Genomic DNA, 18564 nt, shown 5'->3' with positions numbered 1-18564 from the left:
TTAATTTATATGATTTAGTCCAGATGACTTTAATGTCATGTTTGTGCCCTTTCTATATGAGTTATATTACACTAACACACAGTTAATTAAACTGGAAACTACAATAAACTTGATTTGGAAGCCTAAATGAACACAATGTTCTTTATTCCCAACACATGTTTGGTTAATTTGAGCAATACATACTAACCAGGTGTTATGGAGTCACAAAATGGACCTTCTGAATATCAGTTGACACTCAGTTTTCATCACAATTTCTTGTCAGTGATGTACAGTAGGCCTGCCATCAACAGCAACCTGAAGCAAATGGAACCCTGAATTTTTCCCCATAGTCATGATATACATGGCTCAATGTCTGATATCTGCATTATTTGTATTCATCCACTATTCTATCAGTTGCTACAATGTGCACCAGCCTCACAAATCACACGTGTGTATTCTTTTTTCTTCCATTTGACCCCGGTCTGACCACAGCTATACACCTGCTCAGTGTTCTTACAGACACATTTATCCAAAGTGTTTTTTCTTTCTTGTTATGTCTTAAGGCTGTCTGCTGTGTGTCAGAGCTACAGTACTCTGTTAATCAGCCTGGAACACACATACAGTAAACACATAAATTGCTTTATAAATACAGTAAGGCTTTAACAGGTACAATGATAAAAGGTCAGGTATCACCTCCCCTCCTTTTTGTCTGAGTGATTTCAGAATAAAATATCCTGTCTGTGTATCTTTCACTCGCCATCTCTCCTAGTGTCCCTGCCCTGAGCACCGGCTGACAACTTTAAAGAAACAACTCTTCTTCTAAAATCTCTGGCTTTGTTCTTGCCAGAGAAAATGTCTGGCTGGAAAAACAAAACTGAGATTATTTTATTCTAACTCTGCCCTCCGTTTGCAGGAACAATGGAGGAAAGAGAGCACAATCAGTAGGAAACTACTGAGGCTTTAACCCAGACTAAAACAACTCATCTTCTACCTTGGCTTTAGGAAGGTGGTACATGGGTTGTGTACATAGATAGATAATGACATGTGATATATTGCCAATAGTAAAACAAACCTGTAAATATGTATAAAAAATACATCTTGTTCTTACTGTTGGGTTGACATGAAATAGGAAAAATAACACTGGAACCTGTAGTGAATAAATATTGTTAATACATTCTAATCGGCTTGCTGCTCGTCTGTTCGTGTGTTGCATGTTTTATTTGGCATGATACAATTTCCCTGCCTAGAGTACAAGGTTTTAAGATACAAGTTACACGCTGAATAGTTAATAGCAATAATCAAAGAGAAACAAGAAGAAAAACATACGACATAAAATTATTTCTTTATAAGTCTTCTAGTGGATCTGTCACAATCTGATGAAGGACCCAAATGCAGCACTCAAGGTTCAAGGTTCTTTATTGTCAATCTGACATAGCTACAGAGTAATTATGTAGTTGAAAATCTTATGTCACAGGCTTCTCCAACAATGCAACATAATAACATAATAACAATAAGAGCAAGAGCAATACAAAAAGAAAAATAGTTATAAAATAAAGTGACTCGAGAAACCAAGGAGTATTGGTAATATACTTTATTGGTAATACCAGAGCAGAGGGATACCAGCAGAACAGTAACAGCCGGATGATGTGCAGGCAAGCGAACCAGAGGACAGCAGGCAGAAGGTGAGTCAGGGCCGGGCAGAGGGTCAGACAGCAGGCAAGGCAGGATAGTCCAAGGACAGGCAGGATCAGGGAACAGGCAGAGCAGGCAGGTCAGGGACAGGCAGGGTCGGAACCGGGTAGGCAATCTGGTAACAAATGGGTGAAAGACTAGCATGAAGGCAAAGTACGATCTGGCAACGGGTGTGTGTCTGGTGAGGGTTTAAATACTGGCAGTGTGACTAATGGGTGCAGTAGAGAAAGAGAGTAAGCAAAAACGTGTGTGTGGTTAACAGGTGAGACAGGTGAATGGAAAACTTGAATGGAATGATGGAGCAGACCGGAACATGATTCTAAAACTGAAATATGTTGCTGTATGAGCTACACTTAGGTATGATGTGTGAATATTCTGCATTAAATGTCTCATGTAGGTATCATCTTCAGAAGGAACTGCTGCTCTCATTTAAATAACATATTTCATGCTTTGCTCAGCAAGCCTTCTATGAAACTCGTTCATTCTGCCTCTGGTGCTCCTGCAGGCTGTTAAGACAACCATAAAGACGAGAGCAGTACGGAATAACAATATGAAGAATATGCAAGTGTGCTAGTTTCTTTATGCTCTTGTGGTTTCCACTCTATTCCCAAGACAAATTGTGTAATACTGCACAATCGAAATGTTTTCCAAGTAAAAATAGAGAATATTTTGAGATATAGATGTAAGCTAATCATACTGCACACTGCTTTTGAGCTGCAATATTTGTCTTGGATTGTATTTAGTTGTTTGTGTGTGTGAGTGTTTGTGTGTGTGCATCTAAAAAATATCTGTATTGGATTGGTCTGAAGCTGCAGTTCTTACATGTACCGGTAGGGGGCAGTATGTATACACTCAATACCGCCAGTACTTGCAGAAATGTGATGTTCAACTCTGTCTTAAATCCTATCATAGTTTAAATCAGTACATTATGAGACATCATTATAAAGATAAAGTTATCTAATATATGTGAATTAACTGTGAATGGACTCATTTAAATTCATTTAAATAGAGGGGGAAATCATTTGAAGCTGACATAACTCGTATCTGATGCAATCTCAAAGGTGGTGGTTTCACCATCTCATCTGAATTTCCATCAGTATTCCTCTATTCTTTCTCCAACCCGCATTTCAACATTAAAATCAACAGCAGTGACCTTTCTCTTGCCGTTTGAAAGGCCTTTTGAAAGGCAGGAGAAAAAGGGCAGTGAACCAGAGCTCCTGAGGATTGGTCTCATTATTTGCACATGACGCCACCTTTGGATGTGTATGTGTGTGACGTGTTTGTGTGTGTATGTGTGTGTCTTCAAACTCCTCAGCATAGCTTTGGGTTAAATAATTCTCTTATTTCTGAGATCTGAAATATGTTGAATCAAAGAAAGTTGCCTTCCAGTATTCCTTTTTTTCCTCCATGTTGTCATTGCTACATATTTGTGTTCTTTTACTATTTTCACACCCTGCATCCCTCTTGTTTATGTGCTACATTACACAAAACAAAAAAAGCATCCTTTAGTTAGACAGCAATTAGAGTTAATGTATGGCTTGGTTGGTTCATTTCCGTGTCTTGTTGTTAGTTTAAATGAAAAGTTTACCTAAATCCGTCAAATGTCATTATTATATTTATTTTGTCCACTGTTAGCTATGATAGATGTCCTCACAAATGGCTTTGCCAGTTTAGACAGTTTATTTATAACTCCTGCCAAGACTTACTGCAGCAGTTCATTTAATGAACTGTCAAAATGCTACCATGTGCTTAGTTGCCACAAAACATCTGTGAACCAACCAATCAAAATACTGAATAAAACTGATGCAATAACCATCATCATTAATCCCAACCAACCAGCACTGGAGAAAGCATTTCACCACCATGCTTTCATCTTAATTAAAGCATCAACCAACATGCTCGGAAACGGAAGCATCAGTTGAAACACAGTCAAAAGAGCATGGACTGATTGGAAACGGCATCCCTAATAAATGCATTTGAGGTAGAAGCAGAAAGTAACACAGACAATGAATTCACTGACCATTGAGATGGCAAAAAATAAATAAAATAAAGAGAGGGAAAGAGTGTGAAAAAAACAAACCCATTTCCCAGCAGGGCGGAGAGGTGGCCAACGGTGGAGCTGAATATGGCCAATCAAGAATCTCTGGTTTGCAGGCTGAATGCACAATGCGGTTTGTGAGAAATCACTTTGGACAACCATAACATGGCCCTAAATAAAAATGTTCTCTCCTTTCTAGTGCTGTCTAGCCATCCCATAATAGCCCTAAGCTGTGGAACTGGCTCACTGCCTAAATCTCTTTCTTTTTGTCTTGGTCAGGCTCTTCTGCCTCTTCTGCCTCTTCTGAAAGCCCTGAACTGAACCTTGTATGACAGCTCACTGTCATTGTCCAAGTATAATCACTCTCAAGGATGCAAGGACCAGAACATACCAACTCCCTTTAACCTTTACAAAAATACAGCCAATATTATTGAACAAGTTGCATGAAAATCACTGGCAGTTAGATTGCAATGTGGTTCCACATACATATACAGTAATCGACATTATGAAACACACTTAATTGAAAGAGGCGTGTCTATTCTTAATTTTTGGTTATGACATGGGATGTTGGGAACAATTTGTACACGCTGTTCGAGTGGTCTGTATACCGCTGCTAGATAATGTCAATATTCACATTACTGATGGACACTAAAAGCCACAGCGACTAACAATATATCAAGACAGCAACCAGTCCAGGTATGCCTAAAGAAATGCAGGAAATGCAAAGGCAAAATGACAAAGCAATTACTTTTTCTGGTTCCTTAATATACGCAAACATATTCCCAGTCAGCATTCCCTGGTTGCAGAGACCCAACTGTGCCTTCCAAGTCTGACTCTGATGAACTTCCCCTGTTGCCTGCAGCATTTATCAGCTCAGCCATCACTGTGAACAATATTCTCCTCTATTGTAAAGTGAATGTATGTCATATTATAGGCCATGTCAGTTTTCATCACTTTTTCAATGATTTCATCCCAATTTAAAGAAAGGGAACAACAAAGGAAGGAAAAACCAATAGGTGTCTTTACTAATTTATTCAATTCATCAAAGCAAAAAGCCAATGGAATTGTATTTATACAATGAACACAATACTATACAATGGTGAGGATAGAAAGGAATAAAAGACAAGAGTAGTGAGGCGACAGTTTGATGACGTCAATGTTGTTTTCTGTTCTGATGGAGTTGCAGAAGTTGTATAGATGTTGTTAACCTCTGAGTCAGAGGTCAGAGCAGTCCATCTGGGAGAGAATCACAGGGGTATGGGAAAGGGAAGAAAAAGGAAAGAATAAGGTGATAAAAATAGATTCAGCACAGTGATGGACAGGTCTAACGTCAAGAGGAGAATTGCTCAGAAAAACAATTTCAATTTTGATCAAGAGTTTATTGGAAATAAATAAAAAAGTAAATCAAACTTTATTATTTTGAAGTGTGCACCATCCAACACGTTTTTGTTCCTCAATACAATTAGATATGAAATGAAGGAGATACAATGTAAATAATTTAAATGTTATGCAATCAGAGGGAAAAAAGGCACCATTACAGGAGATAATTTGAAAGGAATTATTGATAAACTCTTAAATTTAATTTTCTGCTGCTGTGAGTTTTGTCAGCTGATTTATCAAAGACATCTAATGGGCAATGAGCTTGCTAGAAGAACAATTTGTGTGATACACTAAAACATGATCATACAGCATCATTACATCCTTAATTTCACTTCTTATGTAATCTCCTGATAGTATCCCGTTCCTCTTTGTCCTTGCCTCTGCACATTCCCACCCCTTCGAACCATTTCATTGTCATTCTCCTCCTCTCCACCAGATGCCCTTTGACTTCTTCTCCAGTCTGACCACCTGACCTTTCACATCCCTCCTCACATGTTGCCACTTTCTTCATCAGTCCTGACGACATCTAACCTGCCCCTTTCCACTCAATCCTTCACCGTTTGTTAAAGCTGCTGATGCTCATGCCTCAGCAGATGCATGAGCATTCTAGCCCTCTGAACCCAAACCCTAGCTTGAACCTATAGCTGTTGCTTTTCGTCCATGGTACCTGTTCCTGAACTGTGACCTGTTGCCTGTTCCTGCACCAGCCGTGCTCTCTGGGTTTGTTTTCTTGTTTGGAGCGCTCCCTGTTTTGACCCTTGCCTGCCTCATGATTCCTTCACCTGCACTTCTGCACGTACTGTAAGTGTATGTACTTTCATTTTGGCATAACATCCGAGCACTTTAATGTAGTATTACATCTGTGAACCTGTACTGAATCACTGCTTTGTCTGGATGTTGATCCTAAACTTGTCGCCTAAATGCAACGGTTATGTTTTTGAATTTTATGCTGATATAACATTTCCTATAAATGTCACTACAGTATATATATATAATGTATTATTGGATTAGTTGCAAGTTTGCATTGACTGCTAATTCTTTGGTGTCACACAAATGCACATGTTTTAATATCGATAAGTATGTTTCTTTCCTTGTACCCCCTTCAGACTCAACACTTTCTTAACACCTTTTCAAAGATCAACAAGGAACCTTCCTCTTCAGCTCAATGGATGATTGCAATTTTTAACAAAGAGAGCTACAATGTACTCTCTCACACATCCCGTCGGGAAATGCTTCTTGCTTTATTGTGCGTGAAGTGGTTGCACATGCATATTAAACTTTTCCATTTTCATTTGCACTCACATTCTTGTTAGTCTATTGTATTGCCATGCTTTCATACGTTTGTATTTATAAAAATGGCATACATTATTGCAAGCGTGCTGTCTAAAAGTGTTCATGTTATATTATATTGCCTTGCTTTTTAAGTAAAAGATAACAGATTGAGAAGCACCAAGCATGTCCTAGTACACTTGTCTGCGTTTCTCTAATATTCTAGGGACCAACGTTGGGAAACAGCCTGTAGGTTCATGAGCCCCTGAGAGAAGACTCAAAGTTCACCCTGCCATTCTTTTGAAACACCAACATGTGCTGAACATGTACCGTATGGGGAAGAAAGAAATCAGATTTGCAAGTGGGATGCGACAAAAAGAGAAACACACAGTTCTCTATAGGCTCATACACACATTGAAATGCAAACATATTTATTCTCAAGAGGTGCTGTGCATCTCTTCTGCCTTTCTTAGCTTTAGGCACCATATATGTAGAAAGAAAACACAGCGCTAAGGATCAAGACATTTTGTGTGAGAGATCATGCACAACATTTTCAGGAGAAAGTCTATTTCCCACTGGAGCTTTACAGTTTTATATTATTACAAATTCCTGGAGAGGGAGAATAGACAAAGCTTCCAGTTTAGAAAAGGAATGTGTCAAACAAAAAAATATACATTTATATATGTATATAACTCTTCCTGTCAAACAGCAAATAGGAGAGTCATGAAATGAAATTACTCAAAGTACAATTAAGTGTGATTTCATTTCATTTGATTCAATATTACATTTGTTTAAGTGGTTCAGCATTTAAGTTGTATTGTTACAGTACAAACATCAACTGAAATATCACATGCTTCCAAATGCATGATTACTGGGTTGATTTGGGCTTGTTAAAATCACTTTGGTTGTTGAATACTTTGTGATGCTTCTCTTAGCTGTATATAAGGTGCCTAGTGTTGCTGTATCTCCAGTTATGATTCATTATGATCTCAATATGACCTGCTGTTATCAATGTCTGAGTGGGCGTCCAAAGGGTTAAGCAAAAGCATGGGCTGGACCCCAAACTGTGCCCTTCTTTATCATGCAGCAGAATATTACCTACAGCATTCAGGGTAATATTCCCTGTTAGAGACTGAACGGCTCTATGAAGTGAGTGGGCAAAGTTCCCTGTGGGTAACATAACACCTTTTTAATGAAACACTTATGGGGAGACAATTGAAGTGAAGTGGGAGATCATAATGGACTCATCCCCTTTATAAGTGCTGGAGCCACAGTCTTTTATTTCACTACATGTTACATCGCTGTGAGGGCCTTCTTTTAAAATGAGAAGAAAGATAAAAATATGATTGCATTTCAGGGAGGAGAGGATATTGCCACAGCATGATGGAATAACATTTAGGCCTTGTGTCGAGGCTTTGCCACCTGTCATAAAATCAGTTTCCTAGCTGAGGGCAAGGATTGTTAAGCTTTCCACTCTGTGATTGATCTCTATCTACCTATTTCAGTTTGTCCTCTTTCTCCCCCCTTTGTTACCTTCCCTAAGGCCCTAGACGACTGCTGCTGTTGAATATAGTATTCTGTCTGTCTGTCATAGAGGGTGAGGTGAATAAGGAATACCGGCCTGAGTGATAATGTCATTGAAAACCAAACCAGACAGAAGTATTGTTAATTCAATGACATGTTTCAACAACATGTTTGCATCCCTTCAGCATTTTTCAAGTAACAATGTGAAAACAATGCGACAATGTCAAATGTGTCACCAAGTGTTGAACAAATTATCATAACCAATTATCACCCAAATGTCACACTCTTCTTTGCTGTAATGAACTCTAAAGTGAGTGTCAGCTCTTGTGGATCTGTCTCGTTCACACATTTACTGTGAGCGACTAGCTGGTGAACAAAATGGCACTTTATTTTTCTTCCAATACCTCTCTCTCTCTCTCTCTCTTGTATTATTCATGGCCACTGTCATTAATGCATTAGACCAGAGTCTGCAAATGCACTTTTCAGACTTTCAGAGCCAGAGCCATCAGTTTATTCTTGAAGCTGATGACTGGCTATTCATTTTTCCTGATCACTTCTTTGAGCTGCCACCATTTGTCTTGCATACTTAAAGCTCAGCATCTGTTCTCACTTCTCTACAGCTCAATCAGCTGTCCCTTGATTTCCTTCCACCTCTCAGCTCTAAATCTTTTATTCACCTCTTTTAAGCTCAAATATTGTCGTTTCAGTCCGTCATAAAAGCTCAAATCATCTCTGACTTCATCTGAATGCACCAGAGGGGAAGTTATTGTTCTTTATCTCTCTTTCATATTCTTTTCATTGTATGCACTTAATGTCCACCTTTTTGGGTTTGGATTCAGTATTCAGTGGTTCTTAAAACGTCCGTATTAAAACATTTTCACTGTGAGAATAAGTTTCTAGAAATTGAACTTAAAACTGCCACGAATAATGTAATTTTAAATGAATTTCCCATAAAACGGTTTCACATGTGTTAGTTTGACTGCTGTCACTTGTATCAGAGAAGCAAATGTTTTAGTTTTCTTTTAATAAATCAAACAATTGTCTCGAGAGAGCTTAACTTCCCAATGTGTCTTCCTTAGCTATGATTGAATAGAAAGTTCATATTAACTCAAAATTCAATCCATCTTTTTCCAATTTCAGCATGATTTAATGGAGCAATTATGAAATGCTGTGTAAATAGAGTCCCCATCCGTCAAAAGAACAACTGGGCAGAGAAAAAACTGCCTTGTCAACATTGGCATCACAGACAATGTAAGTGTTGCAAAAACCTCTGCATGTCCTGAGCATTGATAAACAAATGCTGAACAGCTGTGCTTGCAGGTGGTAGGTGGCACAGTCAATCACATGATGATGAGGAGAGGAGAGAAGTTCCCTCGAACCAGGGAGCCTCTTGAATAAACACTGAACACACACAGACAAGGAAATAGAGAGCCAGAGTGTGGGAAGGCAGATGGTGCGGGCATCACAGTGTCATTCAGACGCTGAATCCATATCCCAGAGGGAGGTTTTTGCTGCCTGAGCGAGCAGGGTCTGCTGCAGCTCCACCTGGGATTCTCTCCCGTTTGACAGGTAGTCGACAGCCATCCCCTGCTCGGCAGACTGGACAATGGATTGGTTGTTATCACGAAAAAAAAAGCGGAGGAAGTGGTAGAAATCCAGCCTGCTATGCAACAATAGTTTCAGCTATTAAGCAGTAGAATTTGGCTGGGGTTTGATGTGAAGCAGTTCAGTTGCTCCACCTGTTATATAAGAATACTGTCATCTCATTATTTATAATAAATAGGAGAAGAGTAGAAACAAACTTCTGAGATTTCCAGAACTTCCACATTTCAGTTATTGTTCAGAGATTGTTGTTCAGCCTTTGGGGAAACCACACTGGCAGATAATAACTTTTATTTAAAGTGGACCTATCATGCTATATTTGAATAATATAGTGTAGGACCATACCTATATAAGGCATATTTATACTTTTTTTTTTTCAAAATACCAAACAGATCATGCATTTTAGCCATGCCTCATTTCGCTCAATTTGAAAAATGTTAGCTCTGTTTTTGCAAGGGCTGATTCTGTGAGAACAGCACTATCTACAGGCCTGGCATATGTACTACAGTGTCTCCAGCGCTTTCGAACGGCAATGGCCGTGGCTGTCTCCTCCTGATTGGTGGAGTTGGCCCAATAGCCGTAGCGCCACTGTCCTGACGTCAGGACAGTGTTCAAATCTGGATCAGTTTTTATCAGATCCGTTGCAGCCCCTTTTTTAGAGATTTGGGTATGGAGGAAAATAGAGAGGGTTGTGTTTTCTAACACTTGGTGAGTTCCCTGGAACACCGGGGACACATATTCATGTATAAAAGACGTACAAAAGTGCATTTTGCATGATAGGTCCCCTTTAAGTTGATGTAATGAACAAGCAGTGGCTTATTGGGAAGTGACATTGTCATTCATTTGGAGTTGTGTTTCTGGATACTTCTAGAACATAAGTGTTTGTTTCTTTAAAACTCAATACCACACATCTCAAACTTTCAGGAGTGTGCACAACTAAATCAGAAACTACCAAACACTGTTATGATTTCTAAAGTAGTTTCATCAATGTGAATCACCCATTACACGCTGTGATATTGTTCACTTGTCATTTGATACATTGTTTTAAAAAAGGATCCCCACTTCAAGTTCTGTGGGGGTGAGGAATGGTTGGCAGCAAAATCGTTTTTGAAAAGAATAGACCTTATTAAGATCTCTCTCAGGGGAAGGAAAAAAATAATGACTGTGATTCGTAATGCCTAAGATCATGTAGCTCTGAATATCATATTTAATTTCAAGTAAGAATAATAAACGTTCTGCAAGCTTTATTGTATATCAGCATGAGTTAAGTACATAGATTAAAGAGGCCACTATTATGCTAATGTTCAGGTTCATATTTGTATTTTGTGCCTCTACTGTAATATGTTTACATGCTTTACTGTTCAAAAGGTACTGCAACACCTCTTTTCACCCTCTGTCTGAAACCAGAGTCCGGTCTGCTCTGATTGGTTAGCTGGCCGGCTCTGTTGTGATTGGTCATCAGGTAAATTGTGTTGGAAAGGTGGCCAATAGAAGCACAAGTGTTCCATAGAGATATCACTATGTTACGGAATAAAACAATGGAGTCTAATGGAGGTGTTTCAGGCTGGGGGGGGGGAGTGTGCGGGAGAGAAACGCCTTCAGGAGGGAACTTTGGGATTTTATCCATTTACATTTACATGCATCAAAACATATACACTACAGGAAAGGGGGGAACAACTAATCTTAATAGGGCTCCTTTTGAAACAAGCATACTGTTACTATTAGAGCACTTTCTCTATCTGCGGTGCTGAACAGAAGGCTGGAGAAAGTCCCTCTCTGTGGCATCTCAACAGGGCATTATCGTTGGGGGTATGTGGTACACAACAGTTTCCACAGCAGCTCTTTATTCACTATCCAAGGACTGTCGCTCTGAATAAGCATGCAACATGAATCCATTACTGTAGTTCAGCTCAGCTCAGTGTCCCTGGATTAAATGCCTTCATCGCCTTAAATACACGGCGAAAAGACATCTCAATGGAGTTCACCTAAATGGAAATTACAAAAAATATGATTTGCAAACCATGCAAAGTGCAAATCATTGGGCTTTTTACCCTTTTGACAGTATGCAATAAAGCAATTTCACCTACACTAATTAAATGTCTCAGAATGCTTTGATTTGTGGGCAAGTGTGAAATTGAATGGACTGGTTAATTCACCATGTTAACTGCACGATAACCACGTTGTAAAATATAATTTCACACCAGGAAATGATTAATTATATTCTGCAATTTCTTGAGGTTACAAACTGGTCACAATGGTTTTGTATTTAATGCTCACAGTGGATAAATAAGGCATGTGAAAAAGCAAGGGGTGGTATCCAGTCTGGGTCAAAAGATTATATGTTTTGCCACACAAGCCTTATTGCTATGAGACGGATATGTGCTCCTCTCTTTTGCTGTGCTCTTAGGTGCTCAGCTTTTGAAAAGATAACATGCACATGCACATAATACATAATAAATAATACACACAAAAAACTCATAATAATCTCTTGTATGCTAAAGAACACATTTAGATGTGTTCTGTGTGGTCTGTGGCAGTTGCAGTGTTAACTTTAACATGAAAAAAAGGCTTAACCCATCATTGTGTATTCTTTATCACCATGGCTTTTATAAATGTGTCGATTTATCCAAGCTAAAAATTGTTTATTTTTCCCTCGCCAGCCTTTACCGTCACTTCCTTTACAGTATGTCTTGCTTTTATATCCTTTTTGTGTCATAAGCATATATTTTACCACTCCCTTTTGTACCACCCTAACTACAAAGAGAGTAAAATAATATTTGGATGGGCTGTCAGTGTTCTAAGTGATAGCCTCTTCAGCACAGTTACTATACTGAGACTGGGTAAAATGAACTAGATGAAACAATTCCTCACTTTGACTGCAGTAGAGCAAAACAGATGAACTAATAAAAGAATGAAACTTAACATATATGCATAAACATTCACCAATTTATATGACTAAAGCTGGCTCTATGTATTTCACAGCAGAGTGACACAACGCTTATCTGTGCTGAATTATTCATGACTCGCCAACATTTACAAAATGACTAATGGCAAATGTTAAGCTCTATGTACACTGTGCTCTTGGATAGGTTGTTGAAGCATTCTCTTATGCTTTCGGAATTCTTAAGTGTCTGTCACTGGAAATACATTTCACTGCTGTGTTCATCTCTAAACCAGAATGCCTTCCCCTTAGGGACCAAAGAAGCCTCAAGAAAAAGATCCCCAAACATTATCAGTGCTGCATAAGTACGTTTTACATTTAGGAAGATTTAGACACACATGGAATGTGTTTTTGCTTCTCCAGGAGATACATGTTATAGGGATTAATGTTAATGCAGATGTGAATGCATAGTTAGTGCAGAAAATCATTGACACACTACCGGACAAAACTGTGAAGTAACATTTCCATCCATCTTCATGTCCCCACCCTGTCATTGAAAGGGAAGACAGTTACGCTGCAGGGAAATGTTGCATTACATTCCAACGTTAAAATGCAGCTCAAGGTTGTCCACGAGGCCGGAACTGCCCCTATGAAGGAAAATGGTTACAGAAATGTAGACAATATTAGTATGGACTTATGAATGTGACTAATTCTTGTTTTTCTTCCTAAACCTGAACAAAACATATATAATGTCTTTACTGATAAATCTGATGATAAGAATCTTGGACCAAACCAAGAAACAAGGGTAGGTTCCCCAAAACTCCACAGAAACAGTGATTTTAACTAAATGGTCGTTCGCCTGCAGAGTCTATTATCTATTCTACCCTCAGCTTAGATGTCCACCTCTGTGTCCACAAGGAACACTCTGATCCAGAGGCCTGTGGAAAAATTCCAATCACAGCCCCTGAAAAACACTCTTCAGTCCCGAAGGATATATCATGTTGGAAGTGACAGAGCTCTTAATTACACAAAAGCTCCCTTGTAGCTGGTGGAGTGGCAGTGCTTTGCTCTGGGGCACCTCAGCTGCATGGATAAGGACACGGAAACTTAAGATCCTGCAAATGAGAGATGAATATATTCCTAGGCTGTATGCAGAGCTCTGTAATAGCAGAGATGTTAAATCACATGTTGAAACCATGCCTCATGATCAAGGCTAATGTTCCAGGCTCAGGGTTTTATTTTATTTTTGACCTACTCTTATTATGTTACTTTGCTTTATTGTTGCTCCCTTTACAGATTGGCCCTCTTGGTTACGTTGTTGGAAGAGAAAAAGGAGCCTTCTCAAGACCTTGATTAATATCAGCAGTTAAATTATGATAAAAAAAGGACGATGTACCAACGGTGAGCCAAGGAAACTGGCTGTATGTTCTCATTCGACAAAAGTTAAGTGCGTCATTTATATTAAAACAATCTATCCATCTTTTGTAATCACTTTTCTAAATGTCTAATTGGTAAAAACAAGGGCACACAGAAGAAATTAAACTGACATTTGTGTAGACTTGTGCATTTGGCAATATGTACCAAATATTAAAAAGACAGCAAAATATACATATTCATAGACAGACTGTCCCTGCACACATGACTGCTGTACTGTATGTTGCAGACTATTGGTAACAGACCAACATGTATCCAGACCAACATTTAACATTATTCATTACGTAAATCTTCAATGTTATGAAATTAGATAACCATTATGCCTTCTGTAATGTATTGGAGCCAAATAAAGATCATCAGTAAGAAGCAGAGGAAGCGGTTTGTGCCTGACAAGTCCCTTAACTCCCTCACACAATGCTAAACTGTGCTTAATATCAAGGGCACCCTTTAATATTTTATGGGTTACAAATCATTTGGTAGTCATTAATGAATATTTGATTATGGGGGCCTTTCCAACATGTTTAGCTTGGTTATGCAAACATATAATTAAAGATATTCAGAATAAACCAAGGCAAATGCTTTGATCCACAAACATATTCAAAACTGGTATGAATAATAAATGACAATGATTATTTGTTTAAATGATGTCATTCATGTCACTTTATGTCACCATGTTGACATGGACTTCAACTTATTGTACTAGATAAAAACACATCATGGAATTGCCTGGATGTCCCTTATCAAATAAAAAATTAAGATAATAAACACATTGTAGTTCATTTATATATGGTAGTTTATTTGATTTGACAGCTGTAATCAACTTTACTAACAGATTAACTTATTAGTCAGCATAGGCTCCTTGGAAGATATCTCCATGGCAACATTAATTAACCATGATTTATTCCAGGCACGCTCTCCAAACCCCTCCTGAGACAACAGACTGTTATAATGTGTGTAGTGGCTCATTGAGCTCAGCTAATAATGAACGGCAGCTTGAGTTCTGCCTCAGTACTAATGGTCCATTCCTTTAAAAACCGCTAGATGGCAGGGCAGGCCAAAGTTTACGCGCTCATCCGCCTGGCGGAGTGAGAGAGTCCAGTGTTTTGGGTCTCCAGCACTTGTGCGGTCTGTTTCTGCTGCTGCTCCTGAACTGAGTCACTTTGAGGCACAATTCCCCGAGGATAGCTCGTTCCCTTCGTGGTCAAGATACTACCCGTGGACACCGACCCTCACCAGGACACCCAAGTTTCGTCTGGAGGCGCGTCGAACCCGATTAAAGAACGCCATGCATTACTTCTGGATTTACAGCGTTTGGATCCCCACCGTCATCTTCCTCTTCGGATTTCAAGGTAAGAATCTACTGTTTCTTTACATTTCTTGTGTAAAAGTTTAACGTAGATTTATGTGAATTTATGTTGTAGGTACCTTGGAATGTTTTGGGATTGTTTGGCACAGTGTTGATTTCCTGTTAGTGCCTGGTGTGCTTCAAAAAGGTAAAAGCTAGTAAAGTCTAGCTCTTTAAGTTTTGGATTCTGCCTTTCTTGTTGTATTTTATATCATAGATTACATCAGCAGTCTAATTATGTGAAGAAGAGAGCTTTAGAGGCTGGTGGCTCTCCTGATAACATGCTGTTCGTCATTTAATGGTCTGTATACTGGTATTTTACAGTCATATCAAGCTGGTTAGCAAGCTTCAATTAGTTTGTCATGTTGTTTGAGATGATGTGGTGGGAACAACAGGTGCCAACTATGCACCAGCTTATGCAACTGATGATGCAGGTAAATGGCCAACAGCAGCTTTGCTGAATAAATCAAAAGACCATTTATGATCATCACCACGACCACATTGACTCTGTTTTACTGTAGCTGACTATGATGTGGCTTAGATATCTTAAAGGGCAAACTCTACTTACCTGTGTAGAACTAGAAAATCAATCACATTTGACTTTAGTTTCCTCCTTGCAGATCTCTTTCCACTCCAACCATGACTGTACTAATAAAGCTGATTTGGCCCATCTCAGGGAGCTGAGGGTGAATCAATTAGCTTCTTCTGTCTCCCACAGGATCACCCTACAGTACCTACAACAGCGTAGCCTGACCAAGCATATTGGATTCCCTTTAACACTGCTCTGATGCTGGCAGGCAGCCTGGCAGTGTGAAGTACCAGCTGGGTGGGGGGGGGGGAGAGGGGCAGAGTGTGGGAGACAGGATGAGAGGGGAACTATGATGGAATGAGAGACAGAAAGGGAAGTTCGGCTCTTAAACATATTTACATTATGGTAATAAGTGATGCTCTGCTTATCCCCTTGTGTCCTTAATATGAGTAAAGGATTAAAGATCTGAATGTATTATTGTGAAATTAATTATGACACCCCGTTTTGTTTTGTCACAGAGCATATTACGTAACATTGTCTCAACATAGTCTCCCTTTATTGTTTTTTAGTAGTAGTAACTGTTTTTATTCCGTTCTGGCCTTTTAACTCGCCCACTCATAATCTATGTATTCAGCTCATGTAGAGTCTGCTGCATGTCCTGAATCTTAAGCTGGCTCTGGGACATTTCTTTTTAGAGCAGAGACTTTTGCAATTTGTTTCATTTGGTATTTCTGCAATAACTTCTCACCTGACTCTCTGTACCATCCTGATCCTGGTAACTTGACACACATATCTTGGTTTGTTAGCAACAGGTGTCTTCAGTCAGATAATTGACACAAGCCACAAACTGTGAGGTGTGTGGTGATGTGTCTCATTAGGAGATCCCACCAAGATGATGAGAGGAGGATATCTCTAGATGCAGTCTCCCAGAGCCTCATTACTACTGAGACTATAGCAGCTGCTTTCTATTCCCTACTTCTAGCTATGCTAAATTTTTCTCACTCTTCCACTTCTCAGCAGCAAAGCCACACACAAAGAGGATCCCCACCAGCTTTCTAGGAAAATCACAGTTGGTTGGAGACTTTGGAGTCCGTGCTACTTTTCTGGTTGTTGCATATTTCTTATATCAGACCCTGGCAGGTGTTATGTACATCCTAATGTGGAAGATATGTGCGTCCTTGTCTTTCTTTCTCTCTGGTGGCAACTTCAAACAGGTGTGGTGTGGGCAGGTTTTGCTTCAGCGAGTCTGACATCTTTTCACAGTCAATGATTGAATCTCAACCTCTGATGGCCTTTGACTACAGATTTGTCCCCTAGCTTTACAATGGACACAGATTTCTTTTTTCTGAAATGTGCAACTAAATACTATGCTCTATTGTGTGTTATTTTCTTATTGAATTTATAGTCTTTGAAGTACTGCCTTATCTCTTAATCTCAAACTGGACCTGTTCATCACAATACCAGATTGTTGTCTTTCAAAAAACCCAATTGACAATGTTTGTAGTGTGATAAATACAACTATTTAATTCTTTATTTTGTTGCTTATTGACAGATGTATTTGCTGTTTTGGTCTCCTCTGGATCTGTCTTCAGCCTAAAACAGTATTTGACTTCTGGGTGGTTACATTCAATTTAATAGGACACATTTCACAATCTTATTTTCATTGTTATCAAATGGGGAAGTTTTGCTCTCCACTCTTCTTAGTTTTCTTACTGACACACTTGCTGTGTTTCCTGAGGCGATCTCACACCATGGAGACAACAGGATTAAGGCCTATGAGGTTCAGCAAATCTCTCCCTCACTGTCACACCCTTTCCTTCTTCCCTACACTGCAGAAAAAGTTTCCTCTAGTTTAGTTGCTTTCGTCTTTCTGCTAGTACTTTTGCACAATCAACCACTCGAGCTGCTGCAAATGGAGTCCAATCAGAAAGAGGGGTTTAGGGCTCTGCTGATTTCAGTGATTCTCCAGGCAGTAAATGTTCTCCAGTACGTGTCACTCTGCTTCCACCTGTAGCTGCTTCTCGTAGCTTTGTAATAATCCCTATGTTAGGAATCTTTATTCTCCACACTGTGTGTCTTTGACCTGAATAGCAAATATTAAGGGTTGATGTGTTCTCCCGTTTTTGCTACTGGGATCTGCAGTAAGCTGCGTGTGTGGTGTGCATGTTTGAATCAGTGTGTGATCCTTTGTGGGAACTTCTCCACCTCCTCATTAGATTTCCCTCCAAGCAACATGGATTACAGTGGCTTTGGAGCTCAGAGTCCACACACACACACACACACACACACACATACACATACACATACACATACACAAACACAAACACAGCATAGCCCTCAGGTTCTCATGTGTGTCATGTGAAGGTGGCCTTATCGAAACAGATTGGTTCCTCTTCAGCATCCTTTAATGACCTTCTTTCAGTGGCAGATTGTCCAACTACTCATGAAGGGGGAGGGCAGCTCTGTTTGTATTTTACAGATTTATATTCTTAATAATGCTATATATGTCCTGATATATCCTGGATTTATTTCTTTATAAAAAAGAGGGTTTTGTTTCAAACCTTCATCCATCCCTAGGTCAAGGAATTGTTCACAAAGGGATTTAGTGTGTGGGAAGGCAGAAGCCCACAAGATCGGTTGTGTAATGGCAGCCGGGAAGTGATTTGAGATATTCACCTCAACAATCTTTGAAGATCCACTCTTTGATATGACATTATTACATTGGCTTTGTCAAATCATCCAGGTAAAGGCTTAATGGTTTCTAGCACAGCAGCAGCGTCAAATCTCACACTTTGCACCCTATCAATCCAAGTGAAAGAGTGCACACGCATGCACATACACACAGGCCAAGTTAATAATAAAATATAATTTGACACTAAGAGCAAATAGAG

The 18564-nt window shown here is 39.3% G+C and overlaps 1 protein-coding gene across 1 annotated transcript in view; it reads left to right on the top strand.

Moving 5' to 3' along the window:
* Nucleotides 1-14900: 14900 nt before the first annotated feature.
* lsamp (limbic system associated membrane protein) overlaps nucleotides 14901-18564 on the top strand; it is a 638149-nt gene continuing 634485 nt past the window's right edge. Inside the window, exon 1 of the mRNA XM_034114585.1 lies at nucleotides 14901-15148. Coding sequence (XP_033970476.1) covers nucleotides 15085-15148 — 64 coding nt within the window. The 5' untranslated portion in view covers nucleotides 14901-15084. The remainder of the gene's footprint in view (nucleotides 15149-18564) is intronic.

This window comes from Trematomus bernacchii, unplaced genomic scaffold (assembly GCF_902827165.1).
Source record: "Trematomus bernacchii unplaced genomic scaffold, fTreBer1.1, whole genome shotgun sequence".
NCBI lineage: Eukaryota > Metazoa > Chordata > Actinopteri > Perciformes > Nototheniidae > Trematomus > Trematomus bernacchii.
The sequence above is the reverse complement of the archived record's forward strand: the minus strand, read 5'-3'. Positions and strand labels throughout refer to the sequence as shown.